Below are 15,998 nucleotides of genomic sequence, written 5' to 3'. Positions count from 1 at the left end.
ACACTTGCTCTTTGCAAATTTGTGCGGATCGTCTAAGTAATGAAGAATAAAGGCAGCTAGCAGAAACAACTAGCCTTGTGATTTCTTATTGCTGCTTCTTTCCTGATTTTGCTTTAAAGATGATAATGACCAACTGTGATAAGCGTTTCTAAGTGCAAGAGGGATAATCTAGTTGTATTTTGAAAGGTTTAAAGAAGTGTCTTTTTAATCTCCCTTTCCACTCAAAAGAACCAATATCTTAACATCAAAATGAAATGTAAGGTAAACAGAAAACATTCCAACATTTTCTTCTGCACTCCGTAGCCATGTGGAGGATTATAAATTATAAAACAAACCTTATAGTAAGGAGCCATGGTTTCTTCTACCTGCTGACACTGTAGCACACAGAAGCATTTAATGGACCAACTGCATTGTCCCATTTAGACTTGCATTTTGCCTTAGTGACAACCACAGCCATTCCTGAAGTAGGATGCACTATGCCCTGATCTCTTTTTGATGCAACAAAGGGAACCTGTATGGACTGCTGCCCTCCTTGTAGGACTGTGTGGGCTCACTCATTAACACCCACACTCTAGGCACCTTATCTATGAATACAGATATTTATCATTTACGAAGATTTTGGGAAGTCGATGAAAAATATCCATGTTGCATTGCAGATGTAAATAACGCTGCAAAACCAGAAGCAGTGGCAGACCCTTATTGTTATCTACTTTGTCTCGCGAATGAAAAAAATTACTCCTCATCAAACAGCACAGGGGCAGCCAAATTGTTCAAACTTCCTTCACGCTAGATGCAGTCTGTCAGAAGCAGCTAAAGGGCATCTAGCACCTACCTCCTCAAGTCAGTTCTGACACTCACAGGAGTTACAACCGCCCACAGCAAACTGCTATCCATAGACATGCTGCATTATTTTTAACTGCTCTTTTGACACTTCCCCAGGCTATTTCAGTAGGCATTTTGGCAGTTATCAGATAAAACAGAAGGATTACTGTTTCAGGCTCATTCTTTAGAGATGACTAATATTTAACATACTTGTCTGGCAGCATTTCAGCCAACAGGTCTCCTATTTTGTTGCACTGGAAAAAAAACCCCTATCTCAGAAAGTTTTCTTCACAAAACAAGTGAAAAGCAAAAATAACTGTAACAGAAGAGTACCAGGCGTGCTGAGCTCAGTTGAAGGCAAACATCAATTCATTACTTTCAGGACGCAGTCAGTGTCTAAAATATAACACTCAAACTACTGGTCATCATCATGCCTCCACTCTTAGCCAGGACAACCATGAGGCACAAGCTCCATCTTACCAGGAGATCCCCTCCTTCGTGCCTGGGATACTGACAACCAACAAGCCACCATAGCATCAATCAAAAGTAAGAAGAAGGTGGAAAATGGGCAACTTCCAGCCTTCTCCACTCATAAGAAGCATGGGGAGAAGAACAACTCTGCGCTACCTTGAGATCCCAGCAGCTCCAGAGCTTCAGCAGAAAAAGAGTGCATGACTGCTCTCACAGCTGCTGTGGTCTGTGGATGAGGCTTTTCCCAATCTGCCTCCAACCAATTTTTACTCTGCGCTTACAGCACAAGTGGCAGATTTAACAACATCACTGGCTCACAGGCTGTAATCATTTATTGCCCACCCCCTTTCAGGGAGGAATGAGAGAGTGCTCTGTGAAGAGGAAGGCAGAAGAGTGGAGAAAATGTAGGTCCAACACTACTGCAGGTGCTACCTCACCTGTTACTCAGACAGTAAGGAAATACCTGAAAATCAGAGCTGATGTTGCCAGGAAGAGGAAACAAAGAGAGGGGGCATATCTGGTTTGCGGCTCGGCACTGTCAGCCTCGCTGGCTGCTTGTCCCACCTTGCTTTTGGCGGCAGGAGCATGCCAGTGCTTTGTTCCAGTCCCTGGTGTATGCAGTTTGGTTCCCGCTCCTCGTCTTAGCTCCCAAAGCATTGCAAGGACCCCCCGAGCTTTCGCCTGGGTTGTGGCCACTTCCTGATTTCTCCCTTTGCCCACCATGTGCTTCCGCAGCTGCCCACGGGTGATGGCTGCTTCCCATCCGGTAGCACGGAAATCAGCTTCCCCCATCCTCTCCTTGCTCTCTTGCCATAAATACCGTCAAATTCAAATAGAAATGGACAAGGAGAAAAAATGTGATTGCTACCTAGCTCAATGAGTGAATACGTATGTATTTCTAAATCAATATTCTAGTATGTCTTCCCCCCCCGCCATTTCCAACATAACAAACTTGTTCCTAAAGAATCTGTAATTAACCTCCAAACACTGCTCGAAGTCACGTATCCACAGGCACCTAGGCATGCCATCCATGATTACCTCAGTAGATGGATGTAGTTCTGCCTAACACGATGCAGCTGCAGCTGCCTTGCTAACAGACCTGACACAGCAGAGGCGGCCTCACCGCCTCACTTTATTAGCAAACAACAAGTTGCTAATTGCTTTTGTTCCCAGACCTGGTAAGCCCCTTGCCACTCCCCTGGCTCACCTACCTCCATCTATAAACATCGAGATGGGTGGCTATCCTCTGAACGTGCTTTGAAATGAGCGCTGTATTGTCAGGTTACTATAAGAAACAACAAAATTTTTCTTAAAATGTCAGGAATTAAAGAAAATTAAGCCTGCGATTAACGCTGAACCACTTAGGAACTGAGATTTCTGAAACTACGATTTCCAGCATGAGGCATACAAAAGATGACTGAAGCTGTAATCTTAACAGACTACCTGCTACAGGCTTTTTTTTTTTCCAAGAAAATTTCCAAAGTGGTTCCCATAGAAAGAACTTCAGTGGAATGTTATTAAACATGTATCCTCCTCCTCGCCTCTGTTTAGCTAAGCACAAAGGAAACAACAGAGTGATTAAATATTTCCCAGTATTTTGACACTTTTAAGAGCATTCTGGAGTCTGCTTACCTTTAGCACATAGTTTTAGGTTGGAAACTATTCTTCCCCTCGTTCCTTTTTTTGCAACACCATGTCATATTAATAAAGCAGAATATTCTCCTGAATATTGTAGGACAGCATTACAGAAAGTGGAGCACAGACTCAAGCGCTATTGCTGCAAAACTACAGTTCACCTTTATGGGTCTGAGGTGCCACCATCACCACTTCTTTCATTCTTCTCTTAGATTTGAATTACATTATTCAACTCCCAGGGGCTTTCACAATCCCTCACAAATGCAAATTGTTCCAGAAATTATCTTTGTTTTACATGCAGGAATTATGTCCGCATATAAAGCGCAGGTACACAGCTGCTTGATGGCAACGACAAAACCAGCAACTTCCATCAAGTCGGAAAATCCAAGATCACAGTAAAACACCCAACATTGCTTTGAACAGGAGAGTGGTAGCTAACAGCCTGAAGCAACTGTGGAAAGCGGGAGGAGAACAAAAATCCTGTAAAGAACAGCCTAACAGTTATCCACTTTCAGAGAGTCAGGTGTTTCCATGCTATTGGGGTGCAGACAGGACCTCAGTTTTTAACACTTCAACATAGAGTCCATTGGTAGGGGATGTCCTTGCAAAAGTTGAAAAGCGTATTTGGATGCCATGGTTTGGAACTTAATCACTCAGGTTTTCAGATACTCCCATCTTGATTGCTTTACGGTACATGTACAGTTTCATACACAGTTTTACTAAATACACTAAATAAAGTCGGCAATTGCCTTGCGTGAGGCAGAACGAGGCATCGGAGTAAAACAGCAGTGCTAAGCCTGCTAACACTGTTACTGGCCCATGGAGTCAGCTGGCTAAATTCTGCCACTGTTGTGTGCATCTGTAAGACAGAACAGTCTTTTGCAAAATTGGAACTGTCCCACTGAACTCCACAAACCACGGGTATGACATAAATGGTCTGGGAGTGTTAAATATTATTGAGTGCAATATTCATCAAGAGGATGGTGGAGTCAAATTAATTTTTCCAACAACTCAAGCTTTGGTATTTTTCCATTCTGCATGGAGGAAAAAAAGGGAGAAACAAAAAAGACCCCAACACAAACAAACCAAATTATATCTTCTGAATATTTTCTCAAAATGGATTGTACCAGTTTGATGGCTGGTTAGATCCAGCCAGGATCTCTTTGAAAATGAGAAGAGTCTTGGCATGTGTCTGATCCTGGGCAGATCTCAAGTGGTATGCATTTTGACATTCCTTGACAATGAAGCTTCAACCAAAAATATTCCAGTCTGGTCAATGTGTTTAGATCAAAGATGAGCTTACACTCCAGTATTAACAACATTGGCACCTTTCCTACCACGCAATGTTAGTAACAAACAAAAACATGCAAGGAGAGGTTTCTTTCCTGAGTTATCTCTTAAAAACATACCCAGTCATTTATTTAAGTTAAAAACGCAGCCAAAAATTGGCAAGGGCAAAGCTGGAAAGAAATATAGTTTACACACGTGACTACGCATCCATGTAGAAGAGCCAACACATCTGACAGTAATGGGAGAAAGTTCAGGAATTAGCTTTCCCTATTCAATTCTCAATTGTTGTAGGCTCAATTCTACCTTCTGATCGAGCTCTGGTGCAGCTAAATGTATTATATGCATTCATGTAATACCAGCTGTGTCTCCGCTGCTCTGAATTTTGCATTGGTAGAGATCATATACCCTTTCAGACCAGAGAATCATTGCAAAGCTTGGTGTCCCAAAAAGGAACCCAAGATTTTCCATAAGCTCATTTCACATATTAATAGATAAAATATTTGGCTCTTGCAGGTGAATATAGTGGGCATAAGGCTCAGATTCGGAGTGTATTTTACTGCATTATGATTGCCACTGGAATTGCCAGAGGGGTCATTCTGCATGCTACTCTGATGTTAACAAGGTCTCTATGAATGAGAAACCACTTCCTGCACACCATGGCGCTGCTTCAGAACAGTCAAAGCAAGCTGCTGGACGCTAGCATTGTTAAGCTGTTGTATGCTCATCAGGAGGCTACAGAAACCGTCAAATAGACCACAGATTCCTCAGCCAACATTTTTGAAAGTCAATTGAGTTTTTAAAGCTACAAAAAGCTATAGAAAAAATGGAGTTAGCGTAAGAATTCAATATTAGTTTCATACATAATGGAAGACTGAACTTTATAGCTTGTTACAAATTAAGGTGTTTCTCTCTGGTCTGCAGTTTTACAATGCAATGCGTTTCACAAAAGGTAGCAACAGTACTGCCAGCGTCAGGCTAACTTGGAGGGAAATACCATGGAAGGCTTTGATCCTGCCAATGTAAGAAAGTATCTTCAACTTCTTGGAGGAGAAACGGGGGAGGAAAAGTGCTCTTGGGCACAGAAGCACTCTGAGCAGATAGATCTAGGAATTTCAGACACAGATGTAGGCTAAACCAAACACTCCTCTACGATGCAAATGTATCACTCAATTTGGATGACTCTCTCAAGATATACACAGATCCTATACACACAATTCGAGCTATATTTCCTGCAGGTTGTGGAAGCACACTTATGTTCTCCCTGAGTGTGCTAAAAGAAAATGACGTAGAATGCATTTTTATTTTATTATTATTTAAAACTTACATAGGTTGTTTGTTTGTTTAAATCTCACTTTCCATTCTTATGGAAAAATACTTCTGGAACAAGGTTACCTCAGTTTGCCTGTTTTCTGATATTCTTTGTTACAGCAAGTAGGGATAAATTAGCTCTCGATAAAAGGTAGCACATGCATAGTCTCAGCTTTTACAAAGTGGCTTTTTATCAGACTAATTAGGTTTAATCTCAATTTTGTTCACACACACGAAAAAGGCTTCTGGATCATTTAGGTTTAAGTGCTTGACAACTGACGTCAGCCATAGCAAAGTTTATCAATAATATAGTTATCAATTAACACTGCACAAGTATTTAAAAAAATGGAAGTTTATTCATCTTTCAATGGCTCAAATAGCAAATAAAAGGACAGGATAAGGCATCAGCCAAGACAAGTTTCATGTGTCCAGTGGCTTCATAACACCTCAGTTCCCAGTATACAGGTTCCAAAGCAAAGTCACAATGTTAGTGGTTAGACTCCCTGGCTAAATAGACCCAAATGAGTACACAGTAAGATGAAGACTGGCTTATTTGCCATAGTTACATGAGTAACTTTAATTCTGCACTTGGCAGTCTACTAAATGCACATACAAAATTCCTATTGATAAATATTTAACATGACAAATATAACTTCTAAGACTTGAGTCCCTAAAATGTCTGTTAGCATGAAAGTTAAATATTTGTTACCTAGTTTGCTTGAGCACATTTTAAACTGTCAGTTATAGGCTTACACATGTATAAAAAGTGTAACAGTTTGTGGAATTGATCTAGCCTGTCTTACCCCAGAGGAGTCCAAAACCCTCAAACATTCTGGTATATTTTTAGGTAAGATGCAGCATACTAACCGTGTGCTAGTATTCTTGCTGTTCTGAAGCAACTGAGGCAGTATGTTTTTGTTTGGGGATTTTGGATGCACATGGTAAATGTTTCTGTATTGTAAAGCATGTTTGATTGTTTAATATCAACATTAACTAGAAAAAGTAGCTACAATGTTCCCCATTTGAAAATCAACATAAACTAGACTAAACAGTACAAAACCTGCAAAGAGCTTCAGCATAACACACCATGTTCCCGTAGCTGAGTATTAGGAACACAAAAGAAATAAACTGATGACACCAGAATTTCCCAGACAACATCTTAATTCAAAACACGTTAGCACTACTGAATCAGCTCCACTCCACCCAACTCCAGGGAGTTAAAACCCAAGGAACATCTAGACAAAAATCTACTCGCAAAAGGGAAGTTTCAAGGTGTCAGCATGTTAAGTTTTAAACAACCATTCCAGGCTTAGATATGCCATAGTCTTATGATTTTAGTCTTATATGTATTCTGACCTTTTTGTTTTAAGATACTGTATTGTTTACCAAGTTACAGATGACAGAATATGCTCTGTATTATTCACGATATCAGAGTATGGCACACATTTAAAGAACAGACACTGCTAGCAGACAGCTAGTTAGCGAAATCATTCACATAACTGCACTCCATAGAGAGGGCAGTCTCGCACTGATGCACAGGGACAGTCTCCATGCAACAAAGTTGAAAATACACCCTTGATTAAGCAACCTGCTACGTTAGGTTTTAAAATTAAGGCATATTCAAATGTTTCAATGTAAAAGATTACATCACTCTTCTAGGTTAATCAGGTAATGCAGAACCACATATAATTTTCCCCAACATAACTGTTCGCATATACATTATTCTTTTCTAATAATTCTTTGCGTAACTCCATGGCAAAACAACTGCACACCGCTTTGTTAGGTATCACGTTCACAATTGTAATTTTCAAGGCAAAAAAAGACAAGATGAATTGACAATTACCAGTGATAAAAAAGTATCCTTTACAAGAACCCACAAAGTAATACGTCCCTGCTCTGTTCACTATTAAAGAAAAGACTGCCTATGAAACACTACATTCAGAAGAAATGTGAGAAGGTAGGCAATTATGAAATGGACTGAACTTTGCTTCTCTTGAAGCCACATCATTTTTTTTTCAGTGAATTTGACTTTCAGTGCAGGTCCAATTCATGCTTTTAGTGGTACGTTATAATTTCCAACATGTTAAAGTAATTTCAGTCACTTGAGCCTTCAATGGCATGCTTATAAATTATGGTTTTTATTAGTATGGTCAGGGTAGGAAAGGAATTCAGAGTTTTGATTATAAAATGCAACATCTTTCTCTGATCCTCTTAGCTAGGCTTTTTCTTTTCTTCTTCCCATTCTTTTCTTTGCTGTCTTCCATTTTTCTGGCTCTAATTTCTCTCATTAAATCGAAAAACACCTAAAAAAGATGTAATAGCGTAAATGCAAAACCAGACATATGAGTTAATTTAAGCTTTCATGATATCCATTTCAGTTGGTTAGAATAAAGTCAATTATATGCAACCAGTTTGAGCAAACACATAATAATCCAACAAATCTTCCCCTGGTTTTGAAAGCCAAGTTGATATGATGCAATCCTGCATCTTTCATGGTACCATAATGTTTCCCATCTTCTGATATTTGCTTATGAATCCTGTAAATTTTCCACAAGGATTGAAACAAGAGTCTCATCACTGGCCAAGATTTTTTTAAATGTGTTATCTACATTGTACTGAGGAGACTCAAGGAAATCAGTTTACGTTTCGAGTATTTTCAGTGATGAGCTGTAAAGGCTGAAAAAGTGCAACATCCAATTCTAGAAATATATTAATGGAGCAGTAGCATACACTGAACAATTCATGGTCAGTATGTCCCTTGATGCACATCTAAACACAAAGTGACTAGGGGGCAAAAAAAAAAAACACCCAGCATTTCCTTCAAAGCAAAGTTATCAATCATACAATTACATAAACAATTTTTTAGATCTCAACTGCTATATTACAATCTCAAAGTACATATGAACTTCATTTTCATCAAGTGGTTTAGTAAGAAATAAAAATGACAAAGATGGACATACACCAATGACTTGTTTAAGAGAGATCCTACTGTCAGTTAAGGCTTTATGATTGGACTGCTTAAAGCTACTTTATTCATATGAAAAGCAGATCTTGACTTGACTTGCAGGAGGCTACAGCAAGTAATCATTTAATCTTTATAATTTTATTGTAGCAAATCAGTTGAGCATTTCTAATACTTTTCTCTCTCAGGAGATGTTCTCTAGATCTATATGTCAGGCGACTTGATCCATTTCTGTGAAACATGGATAGTGCAGGGTCTGAAAAGCTCCTCTACAGAGCTCAGTAGGTTTTTATTTGCAATGACACTAACCTCGTATTGACTGCAACAAAAACATCAACCTCCATTACACAGGATTCGAGGAAAATCAACGTAACTAAACATTTCCATCAAGAAATAAGATTGCCTTTAAATTTCTAAATGTGCACTAAGTTACTTGCTTGTACTTAAATCTGTGCAAATGGTACAATGCAACTGTCAACCTGCTTAAGCACTGATACTGTACTACAGTATTTACCTGCCTGGTGTACGTAACCTTCCGAGAAGATGCTTAGTGGGTCACCCTTACCAAAGTGAGTGGAAGCCAACTGTGTTTTCCCCAACTGAGCAAACCCACTATTCTGGAATTCAGAGAAGCTAGATTTCTTATAGAATAGTAACTTAAGTTCACCTAACAAACCTTATAACTTCAGATGCTCTAAGTAATTAAGAATATCTGGCATTTACTAGTGCCAACAAAGCCTCACTTGTGGACTATGAAACCTTATTTCTGTATGATACACGCTAATCTGGATCCATAATGCCACCAGCTCCAAAAAGAAACTTGGAGCTCTGTAGTAGCCTACCATGTGTGTGCAAAAGCTCTGGATTAGAGAGCTATTAAAAAAAAAAGATAAAACACAGGTTTTTTTCCAGCTGCTAAAGGATGGTGAAGTAGATTCTGAAGAACTGGAAATTTCTACATGACTGTAATAGATGGATGTTAACTGCAATCATGCACCAAAGCTTAAAAGATGTACCAGTTATTATAATAACAAAAAAAAAAAAAAAAATCAAAGCTGTATTCAACAACGAGACTGAATTCTGTTGCATTTAATTGACTTAATTTTCTCTACAGAACAGCATAAATTTCGTACTGTAGTACTGACCAATCAATTTCTTCAGGAAGACAACTGACAGAAAACAACAGTCAAGTTTAAGTTATCGCAAAACAGAACTCACATTACAGCTGTCATGCTGCAATTGACAGCTCAGACGTAAGGATTTATATTAGAGAATTTTTCAATGTGTGATCAAGTCTGTCAATAGCTCTAAAAGGAAAGGTTGGCACAATGAACTAACCTACTTATTTCTTTGGCCACAAGTCTGTTACTCTTGCACTCTACAAGGCTGAGAGTTATTCTGAATTCTGTATTCCAAGAAGTCCTGTCGTTTAAAGTTCTAGCTGAAATACTTAGAACTAATCAATAATTTACCTGCTTGGAGACAAAGATTCTCTGTCTCTTATCTCATGACCTTCTGAACCAGGTTTTATCCCTGAAAACTCATGAGGCACTTCTAAGCTGTTCAAAGCTTAAAAGGGTTCAACCATTCTTCATCAAAGCAACATACAACCAGGCTTTTGGCTAGATGAGGGTAGAGAGGGCTCCAATCCCTCCCTTACCTACTTCTGTAAGCTGTTTTATTCTGGCTGAGGATCAGACAGCATTCCTCACTGTTCAGAAGCAGATTGTCTTCTAGTTATAGAAAACGCAGTCTAGGCCAAAATAGCTGCCTCGAGAAATTTTTAATGGAATAAGATCTTGTATAATGACTCCTTGCAGTTTAGAATGGGATAAACTTCTTAGGCCTAACATTTCCACTGTTCTACATGAAGTCACCTAATCATGCACTCATCGCAAACTAAGGACAAAGTATTTGATTCAAATTTTACAAAAAAAAGCTAAAATAATGAACATATAGAGTATGACCCATGGGAAAGAAGTATAAAGTAAAAACTGATGGAGAGATTCTTTGTATTAAGAAGCCAGTTATTACCTTGTCAACATTAGCTCGTGTTTTTGCAGAAGTTTCCACATAGTTAACATTCCACTGATCAGCTCTGTTTTTTGCTTCCTCTACAGAAACTTGCCTTTTATCTTCCAAATCTGATTTGTTACCAACTAGCAAAAAAGGAACATTCTCATCTTCTTTCACTCTTAAGATCTGCTCCCTGGAGAGAAAAAAAAAAAGGAAAAGAATTAAGCATTGCATGGAGTACTATTCTTAGAACACAAAAAGAAGAACTCAGACTAAATACTCTTCCATCTTACAGTGAAAACCCACTTATTCCTTTTATGAAGCTTATGTAACAGTAAAATCTTAAACCTTATTATGACATTATACAGAATGAAGACAGAGACAGACAACTAGTCCTCCAGGAAGGAAGGAGGAGCGTCAGTAAGAAACCAAAAAAGTAGAACAGGATTGGTTTAGGTGAGGTTTTATATTAATAAGTCATTCCCTTTTACTAAAGGTGTTACTTGAGAGCATTTACCATTGCCTTTATATTAGTATTTGTGATTGCCATTTTTAAGCTACCCAAACTTCAGTTTTACACTCCATTTTTTCCCTAATAAAATGCATGTGCCATTTTTAAAGCTGATAAAATGGTCTACAGCATAGCAAGAGAAAAACCTCTTCCTTTCAGGAATCTTTCTGAAGTCAGTTATATTCAGTCTCCGCAGAGATCTTCATTCAGTTATAAGTCAGTGTACAGATACAAGTTGTACATGCATCAGATTTTTAAGGACAGACCCTTCGACTATTTGAACTGCTAGGATGAAGGGTTTAAAGTTGTAAATAAAACTCAGTAGTACAAATGGTTTGGTACATAAGCCTTCCACACTGAAAAAAAAAAAATCAATGTTTTTTTTCTAATCGGAAATGCATTAAAAGTACCAGGAAGAACAGTTTTCTCAGAAGAGGGATATTCTCTATTTTGTCTCAGAAAGGACTATAAAGTTAGTAGTGAAATGTAGCCCTTTATCGTGGAGCAATTTCTGAAAGATTGGCAAAAAGCACAGAGAAACAAATTCCTTTTGCTGGCTGAGGTGAAACCTATTCCCAGATTTGAAGTTGAATGGAGAGAAGCTGAAGAGAGTTAATTAATTGATATTCTAAAGGGCCTTGATTTGGTGTACAGCAGGATCCTCCTGCTGTTATAAAAAGCTCTGAATAGCATGCAGTCTTGTGGAGGAAGTCTACTCAGAGGGCTGAGAAACTGCAGATAGCCCATAAATACTTTTCTAAACCAACAAATATGTATTTGAGGCAGCTTGTAAGTGCCTCTCTGAGGTGTAAATTCATCTCTGAGGTGTAATTAAAGCAACATGCCTCCTCTCCCTCACAAATATCAGTGCAAATGTTTCAACAGGGTCTGCAGCTATCCAAAAGTAGTTTGAATAGTCAGTGGATTAGGAAGGGTGGCCAGAAGAAAACCCAGTGCATCACTGCAGTATCTGTGCAAATAAGACTTCTGCTAAGAACTAGTAGCTTTCAACACTAATTGTTCAGGTGATGCCAAACAATTTCACTGTGTAAAGTGTCAATCTAACAGCAATCCAGATGACAATATTCTCCTTTGAGCCCTCTTTGAAGACTGATATCTCCTAAACAAGGAATATCTAATTAATGATATGCCAGCTTGAAATCTAGAACTTAAAAAAAAATCATTAGAGCCAGACTAATTCTACTCAAAGGAAGACCACATTTTATCAAACCGCCTTTCAAATATTTAAAAGTTTAGTCATTGCAGGTCTGCTAAAAAATTACTTGGAGCAATGGCACTTCAGAGCACACGGGAACCCCATCGAAGACACTGAATAGCAGTAAACAGCTCTCCTGTTGGAGTTCTGCCACTCCAGCAGAGCAGAATTCCATGGAAACAATCAAACATCCAAATTCTTCTTGTCACTTTCTTTCATACCTGTCTCTTAAATAGCATTCCCTCAGGCTGCTCAACAATGCCAAAGGTATTTTAACTGTACCTTCAAGAGATACAGGTTACTTGTACACAGACCAGAAAGAATGTAGTTTTTCTGAGTTACATTTTACCATTTAGGCTTCTACAGTTTCAAAGGCAACTTGAAAGGCAATTTCAGATTTGGATTGGGGAGAGTTTTAAGCTCTTCATTGAAGGGATTTTTATTTCCATTTTTGCTGTTTCAGCATGCATGTTGTCCACACTCACCTTTGCTGGAAAAGTAGGACTTCCTCTAGAACCATAGAAGATCATATACTTCGAAGCATTAACAGGATTTTAAACAGATTTGAATAGGTCATTTTGCACTTTAGAGGAGCTCAACTATACTAAATAGTCCTCCAGGATTCACAATACCTAGCATAAGCCTGCAAACCAATCAAGGCCTGCCCCTCCTTCCCTCTCTCTCAAAATATATCAATACACACATATACAGAGAAACAAATTAAAAAAAAAACAAACAAAAAACCACCACCACCAGGAGAGGAAAAACTCACTTTCTCCCCTCTCCATACCTCTTCCTCCTCCCTCAGAGATATTAAACATATTCTGACACTCAGTGCTAATTAAATTGAACTGTGACAGCATCTCTGAGAAGCCTTATTTCAGTGCGATGCAGGCAATTTCTTTTTATATTTGTTTCCTTACTTTTATCTCAAAGGCTATCTCCTCTCCTAGTTTGCTACACTTTGAACTGGTAAAAAATTTTTTCTGGTCTCTTTTGTCTTTGTTTTAATACAGTGATGAGTGATTTAAATAGGCTTTATCTCTCAACCAAAATTAAACACCTGTAATATACTGCTGCCTGTTTAATAGTCTCTTACCATTATAACAGTTTTAATAAGCTGCATGCCTGAAAAGCATCTTAAAAAAACCTATCCTGTTAAATCTTTACTACACCGGAAAGATCCAGTCCCAAATTTTGTTTTTACCGTGTAAAATTTGTTTTTACCGTATTAAGTAAAATACTGACTTTGATGGGAACAGTGAATGCTATGCAGAACTCTATGCAGAACTTTTGTCTTGTAAATTAAAATAATTACATGAGTATCTTTTACAGAGAAAAGTTCCATCCAAGCAAAACTGAAGGGACAGATTTACAGCAGGCCTTTACACAAAATGCATAGCTACTACAGAATATTCAAAGATACTTCTCATCACTGTTGTTCATAAAAATCATCTTTAAGAGGTAGAAAGATTTGTTGTTGATACTATGCATCTCACTCTCCCAGAATACAATGCGCATACTTCACATCGCCTAAGACTTTGCACACAGACATCACCAGATGTGGTTCTTCTGCACAGTTTTCAACTGGAATCCGGTCATGTTATCTTTGTAACTATGAAGTATTCTAGCATAAAACAGCTGAACACGCCAGAGCTGCCCTTTTGTTCCAGGTGGTGTTTCACAGGTTAAGAGAAACACAACATAATCCTCTATATGAAGCAAGAACTAAAAAAGACAACCCTGGGAAGTGTGCGGTATCGTACATACATTACATGCAACCATACAGTATATAAGCAACTTTTCTCAGGTCCATTACTTTGGATAGCAGCATGCTTACTCACAAATACTGCTGCTTAGCGCAAGTACCAAGCAACACTGATTTACAAAGGGCAGAAGCCTTCTGAATGTTGCTATGTATCTGCTCTGTGGCAATAGCCTTTTTGGTATTCAGAAACACAGCAGCAAAGATATACGAAGTGGTACAGATAGCAAAGGCATGGCTAGGCATCTGTTCAAAACATTATGTGACTACAGTAAGAGCTGTCATCTAATCTGGACTATCATAAGGATATTACTAAACAAAACCAAAAAAGTCACTTGTAATTATCTCACTGTAATTAGAATAATTATCTTGCCTTGTAACTTACCTGAAGTCTGCAGTCGCTGCAAAGGATTCCAGCTCTGTAATAGAGAAGACGCAAAGAAAGCCTTCTCCGCTTCGGAAGTAGTTGTCTCTAATTGCAGCATAGTCCTCCTGTCCTGCTGTGTCCAATATATCAATTTGGACTTCTTCCCCATCCAGAACTACCTTTTTCCTGTAGCTGTCTGCTTTGGTGGGCTCATAATCTTCAACAAACTAGAAAAAAAAAAACCTTCATGGTATAAAATCATGCCTGTACAAGACAAGTGCTTTTATTTGCATATAAGGATATAACAAACATCTTATATGGTTACAGTAACTAATAAGTAAGCATATGTATTTAGGCTCTATGAAGTACTCAAATGATTCATAGTTAAAGCAGGCTCTCCATCAGCCCAAACAGTTTATAGGTTTTTGCTTTCTTCAGCCATTACAAGGAAATTTTAGAAGTAACTACAAAACATCAATGTCTGTGCACTACCCAAGCCTCTGCTTCTGGTCAAGCACAACATCTGGCTGCGTTCCATTATGCTATCAGCCAGTCCTGACTTTGAATATATTTAGTATCAATTTTTAAAGAACACTGCAGCCGTAGCTTCTGCCTTTTAATAAAAAAGAATGACTTTCACTGGAGAAAAGTAAGGAAACAAGAAACAGATTTCTTTCCTCTCTTCAACAGCAGCATAAAAAACATGGAAAAAATGGGCTATCATTTCAGGTATCATGCAACTCACCTAAGTGAAGAAGCTTTGAGCTATAACACCTAAATAAGTTCTAACAGGTCTAGTGAACAATGACAAAATACACTGATAATATGACAGAGCATCTAATTGCTTAGAAGTCTGAAAAAATGCCAAATTATACCTTCACAGGTATCTCTAGAGGGTAAATCATTAATCTCAAAAAATATTTTTGTTCAATTTAATCACTGACTTTCATACCACACCATATACATTTAGATCCTTTCAGAAAATAACTGTACTAATGAATGCTTAAATAACACTATGTAGCAGACATCTCCTGAGATAATTTTTAGTGCAGATTCTTACCTCATCATACATAAACTGTAGTGTTAAAGCAGATTTTCCTACACCACCACTTCCCACCATGATGACTTTGTGTAAAGCCAATGAATTCTGTCCTTTAGGCTTATTTGCTGCCATTTTTGGATTGCAGAAAATTCACAGGTGTAAAATGAAAAAATCTAGAAGAAAAATATTTCTTCATTAGTTTTCTTTTCCTTCTCCCACATGCACTGTTTAAAGTGGATTTGTTTAAATCCCTACATATCTAAGGACTTAATTTCCGTTCTGCTATCTTCAGTGAAATCTATCTGCTTTTTCACTGGAAGCCATTCCACACATTATACCGAGCTCATCTTTTCTGCAGCATGAGCAAAGAAAGCCTTTACCGTTTGGAAAGGGCACAAGTGGGTTGACCACATCCAAGAGCAATTAAGAGAAAAGATTTACATTTCAGTATGTAGTGTTTTCTTGTAGAGACACAGTATTTGTCAAGAATTCTTGTTAATTTACTAAGCAAGAATTGAAAAAGGAAGCCACAGTGAGTCAACACCATACAAGAGAACATAAGATATGACAGCTGCACGGGAAAGAAAACAGAC

General features: G+C 38.2%; 1 protein-coding gene across 1 annotated transcript; it reads right to left on the bottom strand.

Annotated features, from left to right (window-relative positions):
- Positions 1–7,645: 7,645 nt before the first annotated feature.
- On the bottom strand, positions 7,646–15,580 carry RALA (v-ral simian leukemia viral oncogene homolog A (ras related)). Its single transcript, XM_009576317.1, has 4 exons — positions 15,424–15,580; positions 14,382–14,590; positions 10,523–10,697; positions 7,646–7,829 (listed from the first exon to the last, which is right to left on the bottom strand). The coding sequence occupies exons 1-4, from the start codon at positions 15,535–15,537 to the stop codon at positions 7,707–7,709; spliced, it is 621 nt and encodes a 206-aa protein (XP_009574612.1). The 5' UTR covers positions 15,538–15,580; the 3' UTR covers positions 7,646–7,706.
- Between the last annotated feature and the right edge of the window lie 418 nt (positions 15,581–15,998).

Source organism: Fulmarus glacialis, unplaced genomic scaffold (assembly GCF_000690835.1).
Source record: "Fulmarus glacialis isolate BGI_N327 unplaced genomic scaffold, ASM69083v1 scaffold33094, whole genome shotgun sequence".
Classification (NCBI taxonomy): Eukaryota; Metazoa; Chordata; class Aves; order Procellariiformes; family Procellariidae; genus Fulmarus; species Fulmarus glacialis.
This window is presented reverse-complemented; position numbering and strand designations above follow the sequence as displayed.

Excerpts from the sequence above, each read along its gene's own strand:
- RALA (XM_009576317.1), bottom strand. The coding sequence starts at position 15,537 with ATGGCAGCAAATAAGCCTAAAGGACAGAATTCATTGGCTTTACACAAA. Across the intron at positions 14,591-15,423 it reads TACAGTTTATGTATGATGAG|TTTGTTGAAGATTATGAGCC; the intron begins GTAAGAATCTGC and ends TTTTTTTTCTAG. Across the intron at positions 10,698-14,381 it reads GCAGCGACTGCAGACTTCAG|GGAGCAGATCTTAAGAGTGA; the intron begins GTAAGTTACAAG and ends TTTTCTCTCCAG.